General features: G+C 54.2%; 1 protein-coding gene across 1 annotated transcript in view; it reads right to left on the minus strand.

The window, feature by feature from the left end:
- MAPK8IP2 (mitogen-activated protein kinase 8 interacting protein 2) overlaps positions 1-20,624 on the minus strand; it is a 60,077-nt gene that overhangs the window by 25,048 nt on the left and 14,405 nt on the right. Inside the window, exons 2-3 of the mRNA XM_065423238.1 lie at positions 18,442-18,547; positions 5,292-5,519 (exon numbers count right to left, since the gene is read on the minus strand). Coding sequence (XP_065279310.1) covers positions 5,292-5,519; positions 18,442-18,547 — 334 coding nt within the window. The remainder of the gene's footprint in view (positions 1-5,291; positions 5,520-18,441; positions 18,548-20,624) is intronic.

Below are 20,624 nucleotides of genomic sequence, written 5' to 3' on the forward strand. Positions count from 1 at the left end.
CACGTGTAACAGCTGGAGACTGACTTGTTACACTGAGAGCTGAGACTTTGAAGGAGAACCCAGAGATCCATTGGCTCCCCCCATCAGGCTTTGAGTCCCCCAGAGGACGAGTCCCCCAGGTGGGGAAACATGGATGCAAGACATGCTGCCAGCACCACATGATCTTCCCCTGACAATCTGACACACGCAGACACACACACACAGAGACGCAGACACACACACACAGAGACACAGACACACACACAGAGACACAGAGACACAGATACACACAGACACACACACACACACACACAGGCACAGGCACACGCAGACACACATGCACAGAGACACAGACACACATGCACAGATAGAGACACAGACACACAGACAGACACACACACACACACACACACACACATGCACAGACATACACACAGACACACACAGCAGAACAAAGGCAGAGCAAACGCTGCAGATGGGGCGAGGGGAATGCGATGAGGCTGTTGTGACTCCGCTAAGGAAAAGCAGGACACGCGGGGGGTAGATCCCGCTCTGCAGATCTTCGCCAGACTCCACCGTGAAGAAGGAAGAAAAGCCGTTCTGTTCGATCTGCTCTAGTTCTCACCCGGTGCCCTCCACTGGGTACTGGAACCCCGGCCTGTCCAGACAGTTGGTGAGTCAGGGCGATGCTGCACCGAGAAGTGAGCAGTGACTCAGAGATGAGGGGAAAGCAAATGTAGTGTTTCCGTCTCAAAAAAAGTGACTAGAATGATCGCACATACACAATTGGAAATGACTGCCCAGGAAGGAGTACTGGGGGAAGGGATCGGGGGGTCAGAGGGGATCACAAGCTAAATATGAGTCAACAGTGTGACACTGTTTCAAAAAAAGCAAACATCGTTCTGGGCTGTATTAGCAGGAGTGTTGTAAGCAAGACACAAGAAGTAATTCTTCCGCTCTGCTCCGTGCTGATTAGGCCTCAACTGGGAGTGTTGTGTCTAGTTCTGGGCACCACATTTCAGGAAGGATGTGGACAAATTGGAGAGAGTCCAGAGAAGAGCAACAAAAATGATTAAAGGTCTAGAAAACATGACCTATGAGGGAAGATTGGAAAAAATTGGGTTTGTTTAGTCTAGAGAAGAGAAGACTGAGAGGGGACATGAGAACAGTTTTCAAGTACATAAAAGGTTGTTACAAGAGGAGGGAGAAAAATTGTTCTTAACCTCTGAGGATAGGACAAGAAGAAATGGGCTTAAATTGCAGCAAGGGCAGTTTAGGTTGGACATTAGGAAAAACTTCCTAACTGTCAGGGTGGTTAAACACTGGAATAAATTGCCCAGGGAGGTTGTGGAATCTCCCTCATTGGAGATGTTTAAGAGCAGGTTAGACAAACACCTGTCAGGGATGGTCTAGATAATACTCAGTCCTGCCATGAGTGCAGGGAACTGGACTAGATGACCTCTCGAGATCCCTTCCAGTCCTATGATTCTGTGATCCTGGCAATGACTGTCCCTACCTCACTCCGTAGGAGAAGAATGGTACAAGCTGTGTGAGGTACTGAGTCCCTTCTTCTACTGACAGCAAAGGGAGTCAAGGGGCAGTTTGGGCCCTTACGAGAAAAGGTCACTGAGGATGGGTTGGAGGTAGCAGCGCTGCGAGTTGCTCAGAATCAGCCTTGCCAGACAAACCGTGTGACTCTACTATTAGTATTCACCTGCAGGGCCAGAGCTGTGTCAGCATCTGCCGGGCAAATCACATGCGGCGGGCCCTGCCTGCCGTTAGGGACATGTGTGATACAGCATCTCCTAGGAGGCTTGGCTGGGGCACGGTCACTGAAGACTTGCTGAAAGGTTGTAAACAAATTGTCCTGGAAGCAGCAGAGAGGGACCTGGGGGAGCGTCTGGCTCAGCCCCGGCCCCATTGATTATCCAGCACAGGAGGGTTTAATGACATTTGCAGATTAGACTCTGAGAGGAGCTGTGAGTGCAGGAGGGGATAGAGCTCTAATCCTGGGGCTGAGAGAGATTAGAGATGTGGGCAGGAAACAGCAAGAGATTGGGCAAATCCAGCTAACCCAGCTGGGGACAGATCCCGGAGCCCAGATCTGTGCTGGGGAGAGAAACCCGGAGAGCAGCCATGGTTCTGCTGCATGACCGGGGGCAGCGAACCAGACCGGAGTTTGGCAGGGAATATGGCTGCAGTTGGTCTTTCTCCAACTGGTGCGGTTGCTCTGCCTGGAGCTCAAACCATGGTACTGCTCTGCTCGCTGAGTCTATGACTTCCCCGTTCATCATAGTCTGGCACAAAGGTTCGTCCTCCCTCTGGTCCTTTATGAAGTCTGTCTCTGGTTAGGATGTCCCTCTCCTGTAGGAGGGCCACTATGGCTTCGTTGTTAAGGGGGCCTTCTGGAGACGCTTCCCTCTGGCTGGATCCTACCTCCCCAGGGTCCTCACCTACACCTGCCAATGTCACAGGTTTGGGGCTCCCATCTCCCCAGGTCTCCTCAGCTGCTCCCTCCAGGGTCTCTGGGGTTGGTTTAAATTCCCTCGATACCTCTGAGAAATACTCCCAATCCTGTCCCAAGATCATGGGGTAGGATACTGTTGAGGCCAGCCCCATTACAAGCCACTTCGTGTTTTCCCCTACAGCCAATGGCCCACTTCTCCGTGGATACACCCAGAATGCACTAGGCCCATGACCTCAGTTCCATTTATCTCCATAGGAACCGTTACTTCAGCTGGAGTTCATTTATGGGCCCAGCATTCTGCCGTCCACACCTGTTCATAGCCACACTCCTTACGGGGGAATCGTGGTACCAGTGACCTGGGGGCCCACATAAAAAGCAAGTCCTTGCTGCTGGCCGAGTGGCCGCTGGCCCTGGGCCCTCTATTTGAGATAGCCCTTCCCTATGGGCCTTGTCTACTCCCCCTCCATAGGGGTCCCAAGGGCCTTTGTCCGGACTGGGCTCTGAGATGCTGGGGTTTGCTGCCAGGGCCCAGTCCAGGGCTCAACTGCCTGCTGGGCACCTTCGAGGCTGGTGCTTGCAAGACCACCCTGTCTGATTGCTGGCTTCCTGGGTTGGGCTCTCCCTTGACCTGAGGTGCCCTTGGCCTCGGGCAGTTGCTCATATGAAGCAGTTAGAGCCATCTCTGCAGCTAAATAATTCTCCAGCCGCCAGGCGCATTGGCTAGGGACTCTGAGCAGCGTTTGAGCACCCAGCCCCTGCCCTCACACAGAAGAATGGGGGTGAACGGCTCCACCACACTGAGCTCGGCCACCTCCACTGCAGTCTGAGTCTCTGGCTATTGCCACTTTAAACACAGGCCTTTTAATTTCTGGGCGACCACGCGGGGCCTGGCCCCGGGGGCATTTCTCCCCAGGGAACCTCTGTCAGAAAGTCTCCTCCGTGATGCTGAGGTAGTCAAGTGCGGCCGCTTTCACCTGCACGTGGTCTTGGGCAGATGCTGCAGCCAGCCCCCGCTGCGGCCTGCGCTGGTCCCGCCAGGTGCGGTGCCAAGAGGGTGGTGGCCTGGTGGGCATGAGGCTTCCATGGCCACTTGTTCACGTGTTATCAGGAAGGCCTCAGGACCCATCTTTGTGAGTTTCACTGGCACGGGCTGGACCTCTGGGCCGGGGCCTACAACCCCTGGAGGGGAAGCCCTGGGGAGACCCTCCAGCTGCATCAGAGCTACCACTGCTCGATCAGCCTTTTCTGCTGTTGTGCCCCTAGGTCCCAGAGAACTGCTGCTGCTGGGCATTTCCCACCGCTCGGCACGGCCCACTCAGGCTCTACGCAGATGCAGATGTCCTGCGTCACTTCTGCTCCACTCACATTCCACAGCTTCTCTGCAGCCACAGGGGCCAGCGACTTGACACTGTTCTTGTGACGAAGGCTCAGAGTCTGGAAAACGAGACGGCAGCCCCCCCGCCCCTCATGCCACATGCAGGGAGATGGGCCCAGCTTGAGCCCGGAGATAGGGAACCATCTCCCCGCGGCATGGGATGGGATGGGACTAGTGTTGCCAACTCTCCAGGATTGTCCTGGAGTTTCCAGGAATTAACAATTAAATTTAATTAACGATTCCATCAGGTGATGAAACCTCCAGGAATACGTCCAACCAAAACTGGCACCCCGGACGGGTGGGGAGGGGAGGACAGGGGAGCCGCACAGACTAAAGCTAGCTGGGATGAAACACACGTCACTGCACCTAGGGACAGCCCTGCCCGGGCCCCTGGGGGAGGGATGGGCCAGGACCCAGTGGGCTTTATCCTCTGTGACTTCAGAGACACGAGGCCCCCTCAGCACCACACACACAAACGTCCCACGTCACGCGTGGCACCCACATGCCCTGCCCAGGGCAGGAGCAGAGACCCCCACACCTCCAGTGCCTGACACCAAGACATGGGAAAATCACACAGCCACGCTCAGCGCCTCACGCAGAGACCCCCCCGACCCCTCAGCGCCTCACACAGAGCCCCCCCAAAGCCCCTCAGTGCCGTATGCAGAGACCCCCCCAACCCCCCTCAGCACCTCAAGCAGAGACCCCCCAAACCCCTTCAGCGACTCACACAGAGCCCCCCCAAAGCCCCTCAGTGCCGTATGCAGAGACCCCCCCAAGCCCCTCAGCGCCTCACACAGAGCCCCCCCAAAGCCCCTCAGTGCCGTATGCAGAGACCCCCCGACCCCTCAGCACTGCACGCAGAGACCCCCCGACCCCTCAGTGCCGTATGCAGAGACCCTCCCAAACCCCCTCAGCACCTCACGCAGAGACCCCCCAAACCCCCTCAGCGCCTCACACAGAGCCCCCCCAAGCCCCTCAGTGCCGTATGCAGAGACCCCCCCCAAGCCCCTCAGCGCCTCACACAGAGACCCCCCAAAGCCCCTCAGCACCTCACGCAGAGACCCCCCCAAAGCCCCTCAGTGCCGTATGCAGAGACCCCCCAAAGCCCCTCAGCACCTCACGCAGAGACCCCCCCCAAAGCCCCTCAGTGCCGTATGCAGAGACCCCCCAAAGCCCCTCAGCACCTCACGCAGAGACCCCCCAAAGCCCCTCGGTGCCGTATGCAGAGACCCCCCCAAAGCCCTTCAGTGCCATATGCAGAGACCCCCCAAAGCCCCTCAGCACCTCACGCAGAGACCCCCCAAAGCCCCTCAGTGCCGTATGCAGAGACACCCCCAAAGCTCATCAGTGCTGTATGCAGAGGCCCCCCGACCCCTCAGTGCCTCATGCAGAGACCCCCCCCAAAGCCCCTCAGCGCTGCCCGTGGTGACCCCACCAACCCCCATCTCAGCGGAGCTGCAGGCCCCTCACCTGGGCCCCCGGCACGCTCAGGCTCAGGGTGCTGGGCCGGGGCTTCTGCGTCTCTTCGGCGCCGGGTGAGGGGATGGGGGAGGCCGAAGGCGAGGGCGGCACATCCAGTCCGGTCCTGTCCGGCTCCTCCTCGTCCTCATTGTCATCGATCATCTCAAACTCCTGGAAATCCTCCGAGAAGGTGCAGATGGGGTGGGGCTGCTCACAGCGCTCCAGCACCAGGCCGTCCTGGGGGGCACAGGGGAGTTAGGGGGCAGGGCTCCAGCACCCAGCCATCCTGGAGGGGGGCACAGGGGTTAGGGGGCAGCGCTCCAGTACCAGGCCGTCCTGCGGGGGGGGGGGGGGGCACAGAGGTTAGGGGGCAGTGCTCCATCACCCGGCCATCCTGGGGGGCTGTGACATTATGAGTGTAATATAATATCTCATTGAAAGGTGACAAGGCCAGAAAGAGTTAATTACCTCCCAGACTGACCTAACCCATGGCGGAACTTTAGAGACTGGTTAGGAAGATCTGTAAATGAACAGAGCTTTGAAATGCAGCCGGCATTGTTAGAGGTAGAAGGGTAGGTGTTTGCTCAGGTCTTGTGATGTAAGCAAACAAGTCTTGTCTATTGCTATAGCTTTGATTCAAAGATCAAAAAAGGAATATTAACATTTATGATGACACTTGAGTGAAATTGTATTATTGTCTCTGTGTCTCCTTGAAGGTTGTGGTAACCTGTATCTGAACTGTTTAATGGATAAATTACCCTGTGCTAATTGCCAGGATGTTTGGGAGAAGGAGAGTTAAGCCTATTGTTTTCTCAGGCCAAAAGGCTGCTGGAAATTTATAAGAACCCTGGGACATGATCCTACTTCATCTCAGATCTGCTTTGGGTTTCAAGAGGGGGAAACCTTAAGCCACAAGGATTGAGATCCCCAGTTACTGACTGGAGTCACCCTGAATATGGACATTGGTCTATAACCTATGGACTATTTCTAAAAGGACTTTTGGCAGCTACAAACTCACCATCTCTGCTATGTGTCTGAACCTCAAGAATTGATTTCAAGTCTGTCTGTATATTGATCTTTTAACCAACACTCTCTCCCTTTTCTTGTTTAATACACTTTAGTTTAGTTAACAAGAATTGGCTTTGGTGTGTATTTTGGGTAAGATCTAAGTTATAATTGGACCTGGGTATGTGGCTGATCCTTTGGTATTGGAAGAACCTTTTCTTTTATATGATGAGATAAGATTTTCAGTAATCATCATCATATCTGACAGGTGTGTCTGGACAGAGGCCTGAGGCTGGGTACTTTAAGGGAACTGCGTTGTTTGAACTTCTGAGTAACCAGTGAGATACTACAGAAGCTGTTTTGTGCTGGGTTGGTAAATCTAAGTATTGGAATAACCACCCGCGTTTGGGGTTTCTCTGCCCCGTTCTGTTTGCAGTTCACCCTGTTTGAGTGACCTCGGCTGGCTCCCACAGGCAGCATCGTCACAGGGGCACACAGGGGTTAGAGGGCAGCACTCCAGAACCAGGCTGTCCTGGGGGGCACAGGGGTTAGGGGGCAGCGCTCCAGCACCGGGCTGTCCTGGGGGGGCACAGAGGTTAGAGGGCAGGGCTCCAGCACTGGGCTTTCCTGGGGGGGTGGGAAGTTTAAATCTGAAATGGTGCCTCTGCCCAAACCCTGGAATATGAGTGAATGGAGAGGACAGTGACCCACTGAACTGGGAGGCTGCAGCCCCACGTCTTTCTGGCCCCGTGTGTCCCCCCATGTGTGTACATGGGCGGCGGGTATAAGAGGCCAGGGGAGGCTAAGCCTCCAAACAGGGTGGGGCGCACCTCCCACTGCAGGCTCACCGACCCGCTGCCTTTGGAGCACCGCTGCCGAAAGGGTGCGCGGGCTATAGCCCCATCCGTGCTGCTCCTCTTCCCGCTCCCTCTCCGCCTCTTCCCCGAGGCCGCGCCCTTACTACGCCTCTTCCCTGAGGCCCCGCTCTCGCTCCGCCTCTTCCCCCGAGACCCCGCCCCCTCTCCGTCTCTCCCCCCGAGGCCCCGCCCTCGTTCCACCTCTTCCCGCTCCCTCTCCGCCTCTTCACCCGAGACCGCGCCCTCACTACGCCTTTTCCCTGAGGCCCCGCCCTCGCTCCGCCTCTTCCCACCCCCTCTCCGCCTCTTCCCCAAGGCCCCGCCCTCGCTCTGCCTCTTCCCCCGAGACCCCGCCCTCACTACGCCTCTTCCCCCGAGACCCCGCCCTCGCTCCACCTCTTCCCACCCCCTCTCCACCTCTTCCGAGGCCCTGCCCTCGCTCCGCCTCTTCCCCTGAGACCCCGCCCTCACTACGCCTCTTCCCCGAGGCCCCGCCCTCGCTCCACCTCTTCCCACCCCCTCTCCACCTCTTCCGAGGCCCTGCCCTCGCTCCGCCTCTTCCCCCGAGACCCCGCCCCCTCTCCGCCTCTTCCCACCCTCTCTCTGCCTCTTCCCCCGAGGCCCCGCCCCCTCTTCCCCTGAGGCCCTGCCCCCTCTCCGCCTCTTCCCCTAAGGCCCTGCCCCGTCTCTGCCTCTTCCCGCCCCCCTCTGCCTCTCCCCTGAGGCCCCTCCCCCTCTCCGCCTCTTACCTCGAGGCCCCGCCCTCGCTCTGCCTCTTCCTCCGAGGCCGTGCCCCCTCTCCACCTCTTCCCGCCCCCTCTCCGCATTTTCCCTCAAGGCCCCGCCCTCCCTGCGCCTCTTCATGCCCCCACTCTGCCTCTTTCCCCGAGGTCCCCCCCGCCTGCTGCTTGCGCCTCTCTGCCCCTCCCCCCAAGGCTGGGGGAGACGGAGAGGCACAAGCGATGGGAGGGGGACTTAGGGAGAGGGGAAAAGAGGCACGAGCAGCAGAGGGACTCAGGGGAGGGGGCAAAAAGGCGCGGGCGGGTGTGGCTTCGAGGGAGGGGGCCAAGCAGGATCAGGCATGGGGCAGAGGGGGCGTGGAGCTGGGCCTTTGGGGGAGGCAGCCTCGGGGTAGAACAGGTGGCGGGGCCACTGTCCGGGTGGTGCAGGCCCCCCAAATGCAGGAGTCACGTGCTGCCCATGTCCGTCTGTCTGGCCCCGGGTCCCCCCTGTGTCCGTCTGTCTGTCTCCATGTGCCCCCCCATGTCTGTGTGTCTGGCCCCATGTCCCTACTATGTCTGTCTGTCTGTCCCCATGAAACCCCCATGTCTGTGTGTCTGTCTCCGTGTGCCCCCCCCTGTGTCTGACTGGCCCCATGTCACCCCATGTCTGTCTGTCTGTACCCATGTCACCCCATGTCTGTCTGTCTGGCCCCGTGTCCCCCCTGTGTCCGTCTGTCTGTCTCCATGTGCCCCCCCATGTCTGTCTGTCTGGCCCTGTGTCTCCCCCATTCTCTCCCTTCTCTTTTGCCCCCTCTCCCCACCTTTGCTGCTGGTGTCTGGGGCTGAGCCCGACAGCAGTGTCCCTGCCTGCCCTCTGCGGGCTCCCCTCTCCCTCCCTGCACCATCCTGGGCCTGGAGTCGCTGAGTCAGCCCAGCCGGAGCGCCGAGTCACCGCTGTCCCCAGGTGCCTGTCCCCCAGCTGGCTCGCACAGAGGAGCAGATCAGGGCACTCAGCACTCCTGGCGTGTCTGTGCTAGCAGAATTCGGGGCTGGCTTTCAGCACCTGCCAGCTGCACCCCTGGCACCAGCAGTGGGCAGGATACCAGCATGGCAGGGCTGGTGCTTTACCACCACATGCTCTGGCCCTGCTCTTGGGTGACCGTGTGGTGGGGGAGCCAGGATCCTCTCTGCATGAGCAGCTTAGCGCCAGGGCCCCAGGGCTTGTGCTAGCAGGGGCTGGAATATGCTCACAGATTAGAGAGCCAGAAGGGACCATTGTGAGAACATAAGAGCAGCCGGACTGGGTCAGACCAAAGGTCCATCTAGCCCAGTGTCCTGCCTGCCAACAGTGGCCAATGCCAGGTGCCCCAGAGGGAGTGAACACAACAGGGCAATCATTGAGTGATCCATCCCCTGTCATCCAGTCCCAGTGTCTAGCAGTCAGAGGTTTAGGGACACCCAGAGCATGGGGCTGCATCCTTGACCAAAAGCTGTGTTGACTCTTCCCCAACTAATTGTGTTCATCTATGTGTCTGACAATTCTATTCTTTACTCTAGTTTCAGCCAATTCGCCTGCTATTGGAGTTAGGCTACCCAGCCTGTAATTGTCAGGATCGCCTCTGAAGCCTTTTAAAGACAATTGGTGTACATCTGGTACAGAAGCTGATTTAAATAATAGCTTACAAACCACAGTTAGTAGTTCTGCAATTTCACATTTGAGTTTCTTCAGAACTCTTGGGTGAATCCCATCTGGTCCTGGTGACTTATTGCTGTTGAGTGTGTTTAGTTTCGTACTGTTTAGTTTGTTCCAAAACCTCCTATAATGACACCTCAATCTGGGACAGTTCCTCAGATGTGTCACCTAAAAAGAATGGTTCAGGTGTGGGAATCTCCCTCTCATTCTCTGCTGTGAAGACTGACACAAATAATTCATTTAGCTTCTCTGCCATGGTCTGTGACCCCTTGTGTAACACAGGCCAGAGAACTTCCCTGAGATAATTCCTGTTTGAAGTAGAGCAGATCTGTTAGAAAAACATCCAACTGATGTAAAATTGCCCGTGGTGATGAACCCACCCTGACTGTGGGGAAGCTGCCCCAGTGGTTAATAACCCTCACTTACAAAATTGCACCTTATTTCTAGAATTATAGAATCATAGAATATCAGGGTTGGAAGGGACCTCAGGAGGTCATCTAGTCCAACCCCCTGCTCAAAGCAGGACCAATTCCCAACTAAATCATCCCAGCCAGGGCTTTGTCAAGCCAGGCCTTAAAAACCTCCAAGGAAGGAGACTCCACCACCTCCCTAGGTAACGCATTCCAGTGCTTCACCACCCTCCTAGTGAAATAGTGTTTCCTAATAGAAATTCTAGTCTGAATTCATCTGGCTTCAACTGCCAGTGCTGGATCTTGGTACACCCGGCTTTGCTAAACTGACCAGCCCTCTATTACTCAATAAACTGTGATCGATTCACCCCTTAACCTTCTCTGTTAGCTAAACAGATTGAGCTCCTCGAGTCTATTGCTACAAGACCTATTTTCCAAACCTTCAATCACTCGTGTGTCTCTTCTGGGACCCCTCTCCAGCTTATCAACTTGTGGGCATGGAACTGGACACAGGATCCCAGCAGTGGTCTCCCCAGTGCCAAACACAGAGATGAAATAACCTCTCTGCTATTGAGAGTTCCTGCTTATGCACCCCAGGATCGCGTTAGCCCTTTTGGTCACAGCGTCGCTCTGAGAGCTCAGGTTCAGCCGATTCTCCACCATGACCCCAATCAGAGTCCCTGCTTTGCAGACAGAGTCCCCCATCCTGGGATATGTCCGACAGCCTTTGTCCCCAGGTGTCTACACTGACACTTCACCGGCGCTTGCTGGTGCCCAGCTCACCAAGCTAGCGTCGAGTCGCTCTCTCCTGCACAAGCTCCCCAGTGCTAGGAGGAGAAACCAGGAGGCCGCTGCACAGAAGGACTCTAACGTTATGTGACGTTATTAACATAAACTGTGACCGTATAGATCATTGTTGCAACCACTGTTATATATTTCCAGCAAATACTGTACAAAGGTAAAGTGTAAAGTTGTCGTGTAAAGTGTCTATAAAAAGGTTAGAATTTCCTGGTTATGATGATGCTATCTGTATGTGTGTATCATTTTTGTAGTTGAAGTTATGAATATTGGCTATGTACTTGTATCTCAATGTGTTTGATTCTAAGTAGCATTAGTGAAGCATTTGGTCAGCTTCTTGAGAAAGAAATTTCCAGATTAAGTGTCCAATCAAGAAACACTTAACTGACAATGGACCTTGGGAGACACCAATCCACATGAGAAGTCTTCCTGGGAATGTTCAAGGTAGCATGTGAGCAATGGCTGCTCTCCCTGTAAAGAACTGAGTCATGCATGGACATGTGACTTGCTCACGTGACTCCAAACTCCATCTTGCTGCTGTGCTTTTCCACAGTAAGAACAAAGGGGTCCTTCCACAGGGCAGAGAATATAAAAGGCCCTCCATCTTGTCTTCAATCCTGTTTCTCACCTCTGGAGGAACTTTGCTACACTGAAGTGCTGAACAAAGGACTGAGTGACCCATCCCAGCTGGGGATGTTCCAGAGACTTGATTGGAACCTGCAGTTTATTCCATCACTGCTACAAGCCTGAACCAAGAACTTTGCCATCACTGTATGGAATTGATTCCATTTAACCAGTTTTAGCTCTCATCGCTATCTTTTTCCTTTTATGAATAAACCTTTAGATTTTAGATTCTAAAGGATTGGCAACAGCGTGATCTGTGGGTAAGATCTGACTTGTATATTGAGCTGGGTCTGGGGCTTGGTGCTTTGGGAATCGGGAGAACTTTTTTTTCTTTTACTGGGGTATTGGTTTTCATAACCATTCGTCCCCATAACGAGTGGCACTGGTGGTGATACTGGGAAACTGGAGTGTCCTAGGGAATTGCTTGTGTGACTTGTGGTTAGCCAGTGGGGTGAGACCGAAGTCCTCTCTGTGTGGCTGGTTTGGCTTGGGCTGTGACTGCCCTGCTCTAAGCAATTTGTCCTGAATTGTCACTCTCAGCAGTGTCCTGCCAGAGGCAGCATCGTCAGTGGCGCAGTCGGCAGGATCCACAGAACCAGGTCAAGTAAGCTTTGGGTCAGAACCCCACGCTATCCAAATTTGAATTTTGGTATTAAGCGTTTGGTTGGTTAAAGAGCAGTTGCAATGGGTGAGCAAAGAGCACATGAGGATCTTGACAAAAAGGCCCTGGAAGATTTGTGTTCAGAAAAGGAGATAAGCTTTAGAAAGAAAGCTACAAATCAAGAACTGAGAGAGCTGTTAATGGCCAGTGATCAGGAGGCAGGAGCACAGCCCTTACCTGAGGCTGCAGAAGCAATTGAAATGCAAAAGGCAGCAAGTAAACTGCAACTAGAGCATGAACAGAGACTAGCAGACATTCGATGGCTGGAAAAGCAAACGATAGCCGAGATAGAGAAAGAAGCTAAGGAAAGGACTGGCTGAATTAGAAAAAGAAGCGCTGAAAAGAAGGAAGGGCTCGTAGACGGCACATGGAACGACTGGCTGCTGAGAAGAGGGTTGCCAGACTTAGGCTCCAAGTCCAAAAAGCAAGGGAAGAACAGCAGAACGTGTATCCTCCTGAAAGTTCAGTTTATAACAATGTTGGTCTGTTGTATTACTCTGAGCAGTTGTCTGTTTCACCCATTATGTTATGACCGGGGGAGGGAGACTCTAACCTGGTGGGAAATGGCTGGCTGGCTGTGAAGGAAGTTTCGGAATGTCTGTCTAATGTCTCCGAAGTGAATCTGGAGTTAGATCAAGCACAGAAAGAACTCATGGGTCAGAACAATGTTTCTCAGGAGCAGACTGAAGTGGATGGTCGGGTTAAAGCCCTAGCTGAGGAAGGAAAGGGCAGATTTTTGACGGGTGGTGAATTATGGGCAAGTACAGCTTGTAAAAGTGAACCTGAAAAGGGTAACTGTGATTTGCTGGCAGTAGCTCAGTGTAGTGAGAAGAGCAGCAGTTTATCTGTTGGGAGTGGCAATGGGCCTGGTAAGGAAAGTTTGGATGGGCTCAGGCAGCCTTGTGAGCTGATTTTAAATTTATGGAGATATCCTATCTCCTAGAGCTGGAAGGGACCTTGAAAGGTCATTGAGTCCAGCCCCCTGCCTTCACTAGCAGGACCAAGTACTGATTTTGCCCCAGCTCCCTAAGTGGCCCCCTCAAGGATTGAACTCACAACCCTGGGTTTAGCAGGCCAATGCGCAAACCACTGAGCTATCCCTCCCCCCTGATGGCTTTGTCTAGTCAGCAGTTTGGGAAGGCAGGGAGAGTGGAAGATGAGTGTCCCTATCCCTTACCTGTTACCTGTGTGGAGAAATGTGACAGTGAAGGAAATGTGCCTGTGTCTGTCAGGGGTATTGACTTGCCCAAGGAGGAGCTACCTCGGTCTCCAAGCAGTTGTCTGTGTACAGCCCTGTGTACTGGGACAAGGGAAATGAGATCCCGAGCTGTGTGTCTGGTAAAGGGGAAGGTTTCTCCAGCTCTTCTTTGTCTGTGGAGCAGACAGAAGGTGCCTTTCAGCCTGTGATGGTTGAGAATAGTGCAGTTGTCTCAGAGTTGGTTCTGGATTCAACTAAAGCCCAGAAGGGAATGGTCCTAAGTCTGTGTCTGCTGGGGAGAATGGCACTGTAACTAGGTTGCATCCAGTTAGTGTCTTAGCAAAATCCCAGAGACCAGACAATTCTGGTGCTTGTATTTTGCCTGTTGCTAATGTGTGGCTGGAAAGGGGTGTAGCAACTCTATCTGATAAGGGTGCTACCCCAGCTAGGGCACAAGAAAAGCATGAAGGTGATTTGATTGTGTTACCTACTGATAGTTTGGAAACTTGTAGCAAGAAGGAAAAGATTCCTGAGCTTGTGTGTGGCAAAGGGAAGGAGAATGCCTCTGACCATGTGCCTGAGAGGGGATTGTGTAGGAATCCGCCTGATGAGCCAGAGGTGATCCTGGATGTAAGTGAGACCCAGAAAGAGTCCGTTGTTGCTCAGGAAAGTGTTCCTTTAGAGCAAGCCCTAAGTGAAGAGGGTAAGGGCAGAATTTCTCTGAGGGGTGAATTGTTGCTTAGAGAAGCTCCTAGGGAAAGGAATCCTCATGGTGATCTGTGCAAGCAGTTGGCTGCAACTGAAGGGTGTGGAAGTGATTTGACCAAGGAAGTTTCAGTTCCTAACAGTCAGAAATTTTCAGTTGTAAATGGATCCACTGACTGTCCTTTTGAAAGATTCAGTGTGGGTAGCTTTGAGAAGGTCTCAGATGGAGTAAAAGCTGTTAAGAAAGTTGAACAGCCCGATAACCAAGTGGCTGTGCTTGACCAGGTTGTTGGAACAGGAATATCTCCATGCTGATTCTGTGAGTGAGCAGTCTGTGTTTCAGGGTCTGAGGACAGATTTGGTTTCTGGTGTTTCAGAGAACAGTTTTATGACTAAATGCTTAAGGGTGCCGGCGAGAGCAAGCAAACTCTCACCCTCAGACTCTTTGGATTTGTGTGGTATCTCTTTGAGCAGGGGGTTGGACTAGATGACCTCCTGAGGTCTCTTCCAACCCTGATATTCTATGATTCTTTAAGACAGAGTCCAGCCTTGGAATTGGTAGCAATTAAGGATATGAAAACTGGTGAACAGGCTCCTGTCTGTGTTGATGCAAATTACCTGGCTGACAGGGAGAAGAAAGACTTGCTAATAGCTGTTAGCACAGAGAGCCCACCCCATCAGCCAGTGAATTCTGTTAAGCAAGAGAAATCAGGGTTTGATCCTTCCGGACAAGGAGGAAAGAGAGACCATAATTTTGCAAAGGGAAGCCACAGGTTAACCCTAAAACGCCAAAACCCCAATGGTATTGAGCCAAAGGTGTGGCATAACAAACATGATTGTAGATGGACACTTGCAATGGATTAGTTGTTATTGCTAATGGTAATTTTGTAACTAATGTGTTGCTATTACCAAGAACTGTAAAAATGTACAATGTGCCTAATCTTTTGAAAAAACCCTTGAACATGTTAAAAGAAATACATAAGATCACACTTTATGTTAAAAGGCCTTGTTATACTGATGTTTCACAGTTGGTGCCTGTAAACAGTATTGGAACTTTTCAGAGGAAAAGACATTCCAAACCTGATGTACGGTATGGAAAGGGAAACTGAGGCACACTACCATATTGCTTACATGGCTAAATGCCAAGATTCCTATAATATGGACAACACTAATATCTACATTGTCTTTATATTAATCGGGTTCCAAACATTTGCCAGAGCTTGTATAAATAAAGTAGCTATGTTCTTTAGCTCTTGGCAAGATCACATGAGACATACAGGAACCATGCTGCAAGAGCAGATCCAATCCACTATTGTTCTAACCAAGTTTTACCTTCAGTTTGTAAAGAGATTCAATCATGTTATTGAACATGACTTTGATAAACCATTTCTGTTATACACTGGTACGGCTTCTAACCCAGTACAAGCTGTAGTAAGACAGAACCCAGGATGGGGAGCTCTTGGGATGCAGTCAGTGATGTTTGTGTCATCCCTTCCTGCATCCATTTTGCCTTGGGGGTGTGACGTTATTGACAAACTGTGACCATATAGATCATTGTTGCAACCACTATAGAATCATAGAATATCAGGGTTGGAAGGGACCTCAGGAGGTCATCTAGTCCAACCCCCTGCTCAAAGCAGGACCAATTCCCAACTAAATCATCCCAGCCAGGGCTTTGTCAAGCCGGGCCTTAAAAAACCTCCAAGGAAGGAGATTCCACCACCTCCGTAGGTAAAGCATTCCAGTGCTTCACCACCCTCCTAGTGAAATAGTGTTTCCTAATATCTAACCTAGACCTCCCCCACTGCAACTTGAGACCATTGCTCCTTGTTCTGTCATCTGCCACCACTGAGAACAGCTGAGCTCCATCCTCTTTGGAACCCCCCCTCAGGTAGTTGAAAGCAGCTATCAAATCCCCCCTCATTCTTCTCTTCTGGAGACTAAACAATCCCAGTTCCCTCAGCCTCTCCTCATAAGTCATGTGCTCCAGACCCCTAATCATTTTTGTTGCCCTCCGCTGGACTCTTTCCAATATTTCCACATCCTTCTTGTAGTGTGGGGCCCAAAACTGGACACAGTACTCCAGATGAGGCCTCATCAATGTTGAATAAAGGGGAACGATCACGTTCCTCGATCTGCTGGCAATGCCCCTACTTATACAGCCCCAAATGCCATTAGTCTTCTTGGCAACAAGAGCACACTGTTGACTCATATCCAGCTTCTCGTCCACTATAACCCCTAGGTCCTTTTCTGCAGAACTGCTTCCTAGCCATTCGGTCCCTAGTCTGTAACAGTGCATGGGATTCTTCCGTCCTAAGTGCAGGACTCTGCACTTGTCCTTGTTGAACCTCATTAGGGTTTTTTTGGCCCAATCCTCTAATTTGTCTAGGTCCCTCTGTATCTGATCCCTACCCTCCAGCGTATCTACCATGCCTCCCAGTTTAGTGTCATCTGCAAACTTGCTGAGAGTGCAGTCCACACCATCCTCCAGATCATTAATAAAGATATTAAACAAAACTGGCCCCAGGACCGACCCTTGGGGCACTCCGCTTGAAACCGGCTGCCAACTAGACATGGATCCATTGATCACTACCCATTGAGCCCGACGATCTAGCCAGCTTTCTATCCACCTTACAGTCCATTCATCCAGCCCATACTTCTTTAACTTGGGGGCAAGAATACTGTGGGAGACCGTATCAAAAGCTTTGCTAAAGTCAAGGAATAACACATCCACTGCTTTCCCCTCATCCACAGAGCCAGTTATCTCATCATAGAAGGCAATTAGGTTAGTCAGGCACGACTTCCCCTTGGTGAATCCATGCTGACTGTTCCTGATCACTTTCCTCTCCTCTAAGTGCTTCATAATTGATTCCTTGAGGACCTGCTCCATGATTTTTCCAGGGACTGAGGTGAGGCTGACTGGCCTGTAGTTCCCCGGATCCTCCTGTTATATATTTCCAGCAAATATTGTACAAAGTTTGTCATGTAAAGTGTTTATAAAAAGGTTAGAATTTGCTGGTTATGATGATGCTATCTGTATGTGTGTATCATTTTTGTAGTTGAAGTTATGAATACTGGCTATGTACCTGTAGCTCAATGAGTTTTGATTCTAAGGGCTTGGCTACACTGGCGCTTTACGGCGCTGCAACTTTCTCGCTCAGGGGTGTGAAAAAACACCCCCCTGAGCACAGCAAGTTACAGTGCTGTAAAGCGCCAGTGTAAACAGTGCCGGGAGCCGAGCTCCCAGCGCTGTAAGCTAATCCCCTCGTGGAGGTGGAGTACCTGCAGCGCTGGGAGAGCTCTCGCACTTCAAAGTCCTCTCTGTTTGGCTGGTTTGGTTTGCCGTAATAGTAAAGGAACCCATCCTTGGGCTGTGATTGTCCTGCTCTAAGCAATTTGTCCTGAACTGATACTCTCAGTTGGGTCTCGCCAGAGGCAGTGGCAGCGCCAGGCACCAGTGCTCCAAGTGTGTGCCTGGGGCGGCAAGCCACGGGGGGCGGTGTGCTGGCCCCTGCGAGGGCAGCAGTCAGGCAGCCTTCGGCGGCATGCCTGCGGGAGGTCCGCCGGTCCCGCGGATTCAGCGGCAGTTCGGTGGCAGGTACGCCGAAGCTGCGGGACCGGCGGACCTCCCGCAGGCATGCCGCCGAATCCGCGGGACCGGGGACCTCCCACAGGCACGCCGCCGAATCCACGGGACCGGGGACCTCCCACGGGCATGCCGCTGAATCCGCGGGACCGGGGACCTCCCGCAGGCATGCCGCCGAATCCGCGGGACCGGGGACCTCCCGCAGGCACGCCGCCGAATCCGCGGGACCGGGGACCTCCCGCGGGCATGCCGCCGAAAGCCACCTGCCTGCCGTGCTTGGGGCGGCAAAAAAGCTAGAGCCGCCCCTGGCCAGAGGCTGCATCATTAGACGCTAACACCCCCCAGGGCCATCCGTCAGATTTTGCTGGGGTGAGGGGCTGGCAGACCTGGAGGAATGGGAGGTGCTGCAGGCTGGGATTGAGGAGTCATGGATGTCAAGGTCAGCAGGGACCATTGTGGCCTGTATCCGGGACCTGCCCCACAGTCACTCTGACAGCAGATCTCTGAAAAACCAGCAATCTGGTTCCAACCCAGGATGGAAAGAGGCTGGGGTGCTGCTGCTTGGGATTGAGGGGCATCAGACGAAGTGTGTGCGCGTGCGTGTGCGCACGTGCGCGTGTGTATGTGCGTGTGTGCATGTGCTGGCACACACACGCTTGGGGAGCCCGGAGCAGGGCGCAGGGCAGAGGTCTGGGGTAACAAGGCATTTCACTTCTGCCATCTGAACTTTCCCCATTGGGATTTACCTGGGGGAGGCGGGGGCATCGCTGGTTGGGAGCAGGAGCTCAGTTGTGCTCAGCCTGCACTGGGCTCCCATTTCTGGGTGGCAGCACATCACCCTGTTGGCACGCGCGGGCACCAGGGTCTCTGCCTGTCTTAGCCCCGCCTTCCCCCCCTCACCTTCTCATAATGGTCCGAGTCATAGTTCAGTCCAATGCCACAGTCATCCGTGATTTCCGACAGGTCCTCGTCATCAAACTCCTCCAGGCTGATGTCCTGCGGGGGCCTGGGGCAAAGGGAGAGCAAGCAAAGATCAGGTCTCCTGGGCCACCCCCACACAGCCATCCCCTACTCCGCCCTGTGTCCACGCAGGGAGGCAGGACTGGAGACTGGGGGCCTCTGGGCTGGGGAAGGGCAGGCAGGGGGCAAAGTCCCAACCCCTTTGGGGTGGAAGGAGGTGCTGGAGAGGAGAGCCGACACTGAGGCCAGGAACAAGCCCGTTTGCACATGCTGCCCCTTGCACGTGGAGTCCCCCTCTCCCGCCCATTGGTTCACAGAGCCATCACCCACCTCCTCACACATGCCAGCTCGGCTGGGACCCCCACGGGAGCCAGCCTGAGCGCGGACGGCAGGGCCGGGCCTGGTCAGGGTCCTGTCTCCCAGCCACGGCCCCTGTTCAACCCCAACGCTGGCACCTCCAGCCTGCACACGAACAAATGTGTGAGCCCTCGTCTTCCTCTCGCTGCCCCCTGGCGCTCCCACGCTGGGTCTCCTAGGGCCGAGCTCTCGTGGGCAGGGACTGGCTCCGTCTGCACCTGCCCAGGACCCAGCACAATGGGGCCCGAACCTGCCAGGGTCTCTGGGTGCTGCCAGCACACACACACCAGCGGGACGGGTAAGAGGAAGGCCCCTGTCTGCAGTGTGGGACGTGCCCCTGGGTGGGGCAGAGGGAAGGAGTCAGAGACGCACGCTGGCGTCCCCGGTGGGGTTCCATTTGAAGTCTTATTTTTAATCCCTTCTAACTTTCTCAGCCAGAGCCAAGGCAGAGAGACCCCCTCCCTTCAGGGCTGGCACTCCGGCCCCAGGGCATTTGCTTGGGGGGCACTAGGGGGAAGTTCCTGGGGGCTCAGAGATGCCACAGGGATTTTGCTCTGTCATCACTAGAAAAGAGTTTCCTTTTCGCATTTCTCCCCCCGCCCAAACTTCCTGAGCTCTGGGCCCTCAGGCTTGGGTTAGTTACGCCTGCAGCGAGTGCACTTGGCTGAGGCGGGAGCTCTGCGGGAGTCAGACCAGCAGCTTCTTTCACATCCCAGGAGTGGGGCTTTCTCCCTGGAGCCCCCCTCTCCAAGAGCAGGGGGTTCTGAAGGGGCGCTCCCCGCAAACAGCTGCCCAACCTCCTGCTGCGCCTTCAAATCCCTCCTTTGCCCTGCTGCCTACAAAACGCTCCAGAGCCCGGCCTACGCCGCTGACCAGTCCTCTCTGCTTCCTTGTGCTTCCCTGACAGCCTGGCTCTCGTCTGACACTTCGATTGCCGGTTCCTGGGCAGGGGCGGCCTTTTGTTCTGTCTGTCCAGCGCCTGGCACGGGAGGTTCTGGTCCAGGGCTGCGGCTCCCCCGTGTGCCAATAATAAATAACCGTGTCACCGTGAACTGCAGCAACCGAAGGGCAGCAGCAGGACACGGCCAATAGACCAGCCTGGATTGAGCAGCCCTGATTCTGTGGACTCCAAAGCAAAGTGAATGTGCCTGGGGCTGGCTAATCGGGCTTTGTGCCCAGGTATGGGGGGGTGAGGTCCAGCGCAGCGGAACCCAGAGTCAGGATGTTGCTTCTCATTAGCGAAGCCATTGTGTCCGACAAACTGCACTTCACCCACCGCTGCCATGCAGCCACCTCTGGGGAGCAACGTGGAAGCTGCTGAACAGCAACAGTGCACAGGCATTTCGACCCGGAAGTGCAAAAGACTCTTGTATCTGACTGAGGCAGCAGGGGGGATGGAGGGAGGCAGAATGGAGCCATCCAGTTTGGGACGTGGCACGAATATCTGTGAAAAGCAAATTCCCACGTGTGAGTTGTCATGGAAACTCAACTTTAAACTCACACTGCACGTGCCTGTGCCCCCACCCAGGCAGGGCACAGAAACAGGAGCATGAGCACGGCTCTGCAGCCAGCCCTGACCCCGGATTCTCCCTGCGTGCCAAACAAAACTGGCCAAGCACGTGGAGTGGGGAATAAACGGGTGGCGGCTGTGACCTGCTCCTGACCATGGCTCTCGGCAAAGCCCTGGTCTCTGACCTGCCTCCAGCAGTGGACCGGCCACGAGCGACCCTCGGCTTGCTCCTCTCACTGGCAGCTGCCTCCTTGCT

The sequence above is a fragment of the Emys orbicularis genome, chromosome 1, assembly GCF_028017835.1.
Source record: "Emys orbicularis isolate rEmyOrb1 chromosome 1, rEmyOrb1.hap1, whole genome shotgun sequence".
NCBI lineage: Eukaryota > Metazoa > Chordata > Testudines > Emydidae > Emys > Emys orbicularis.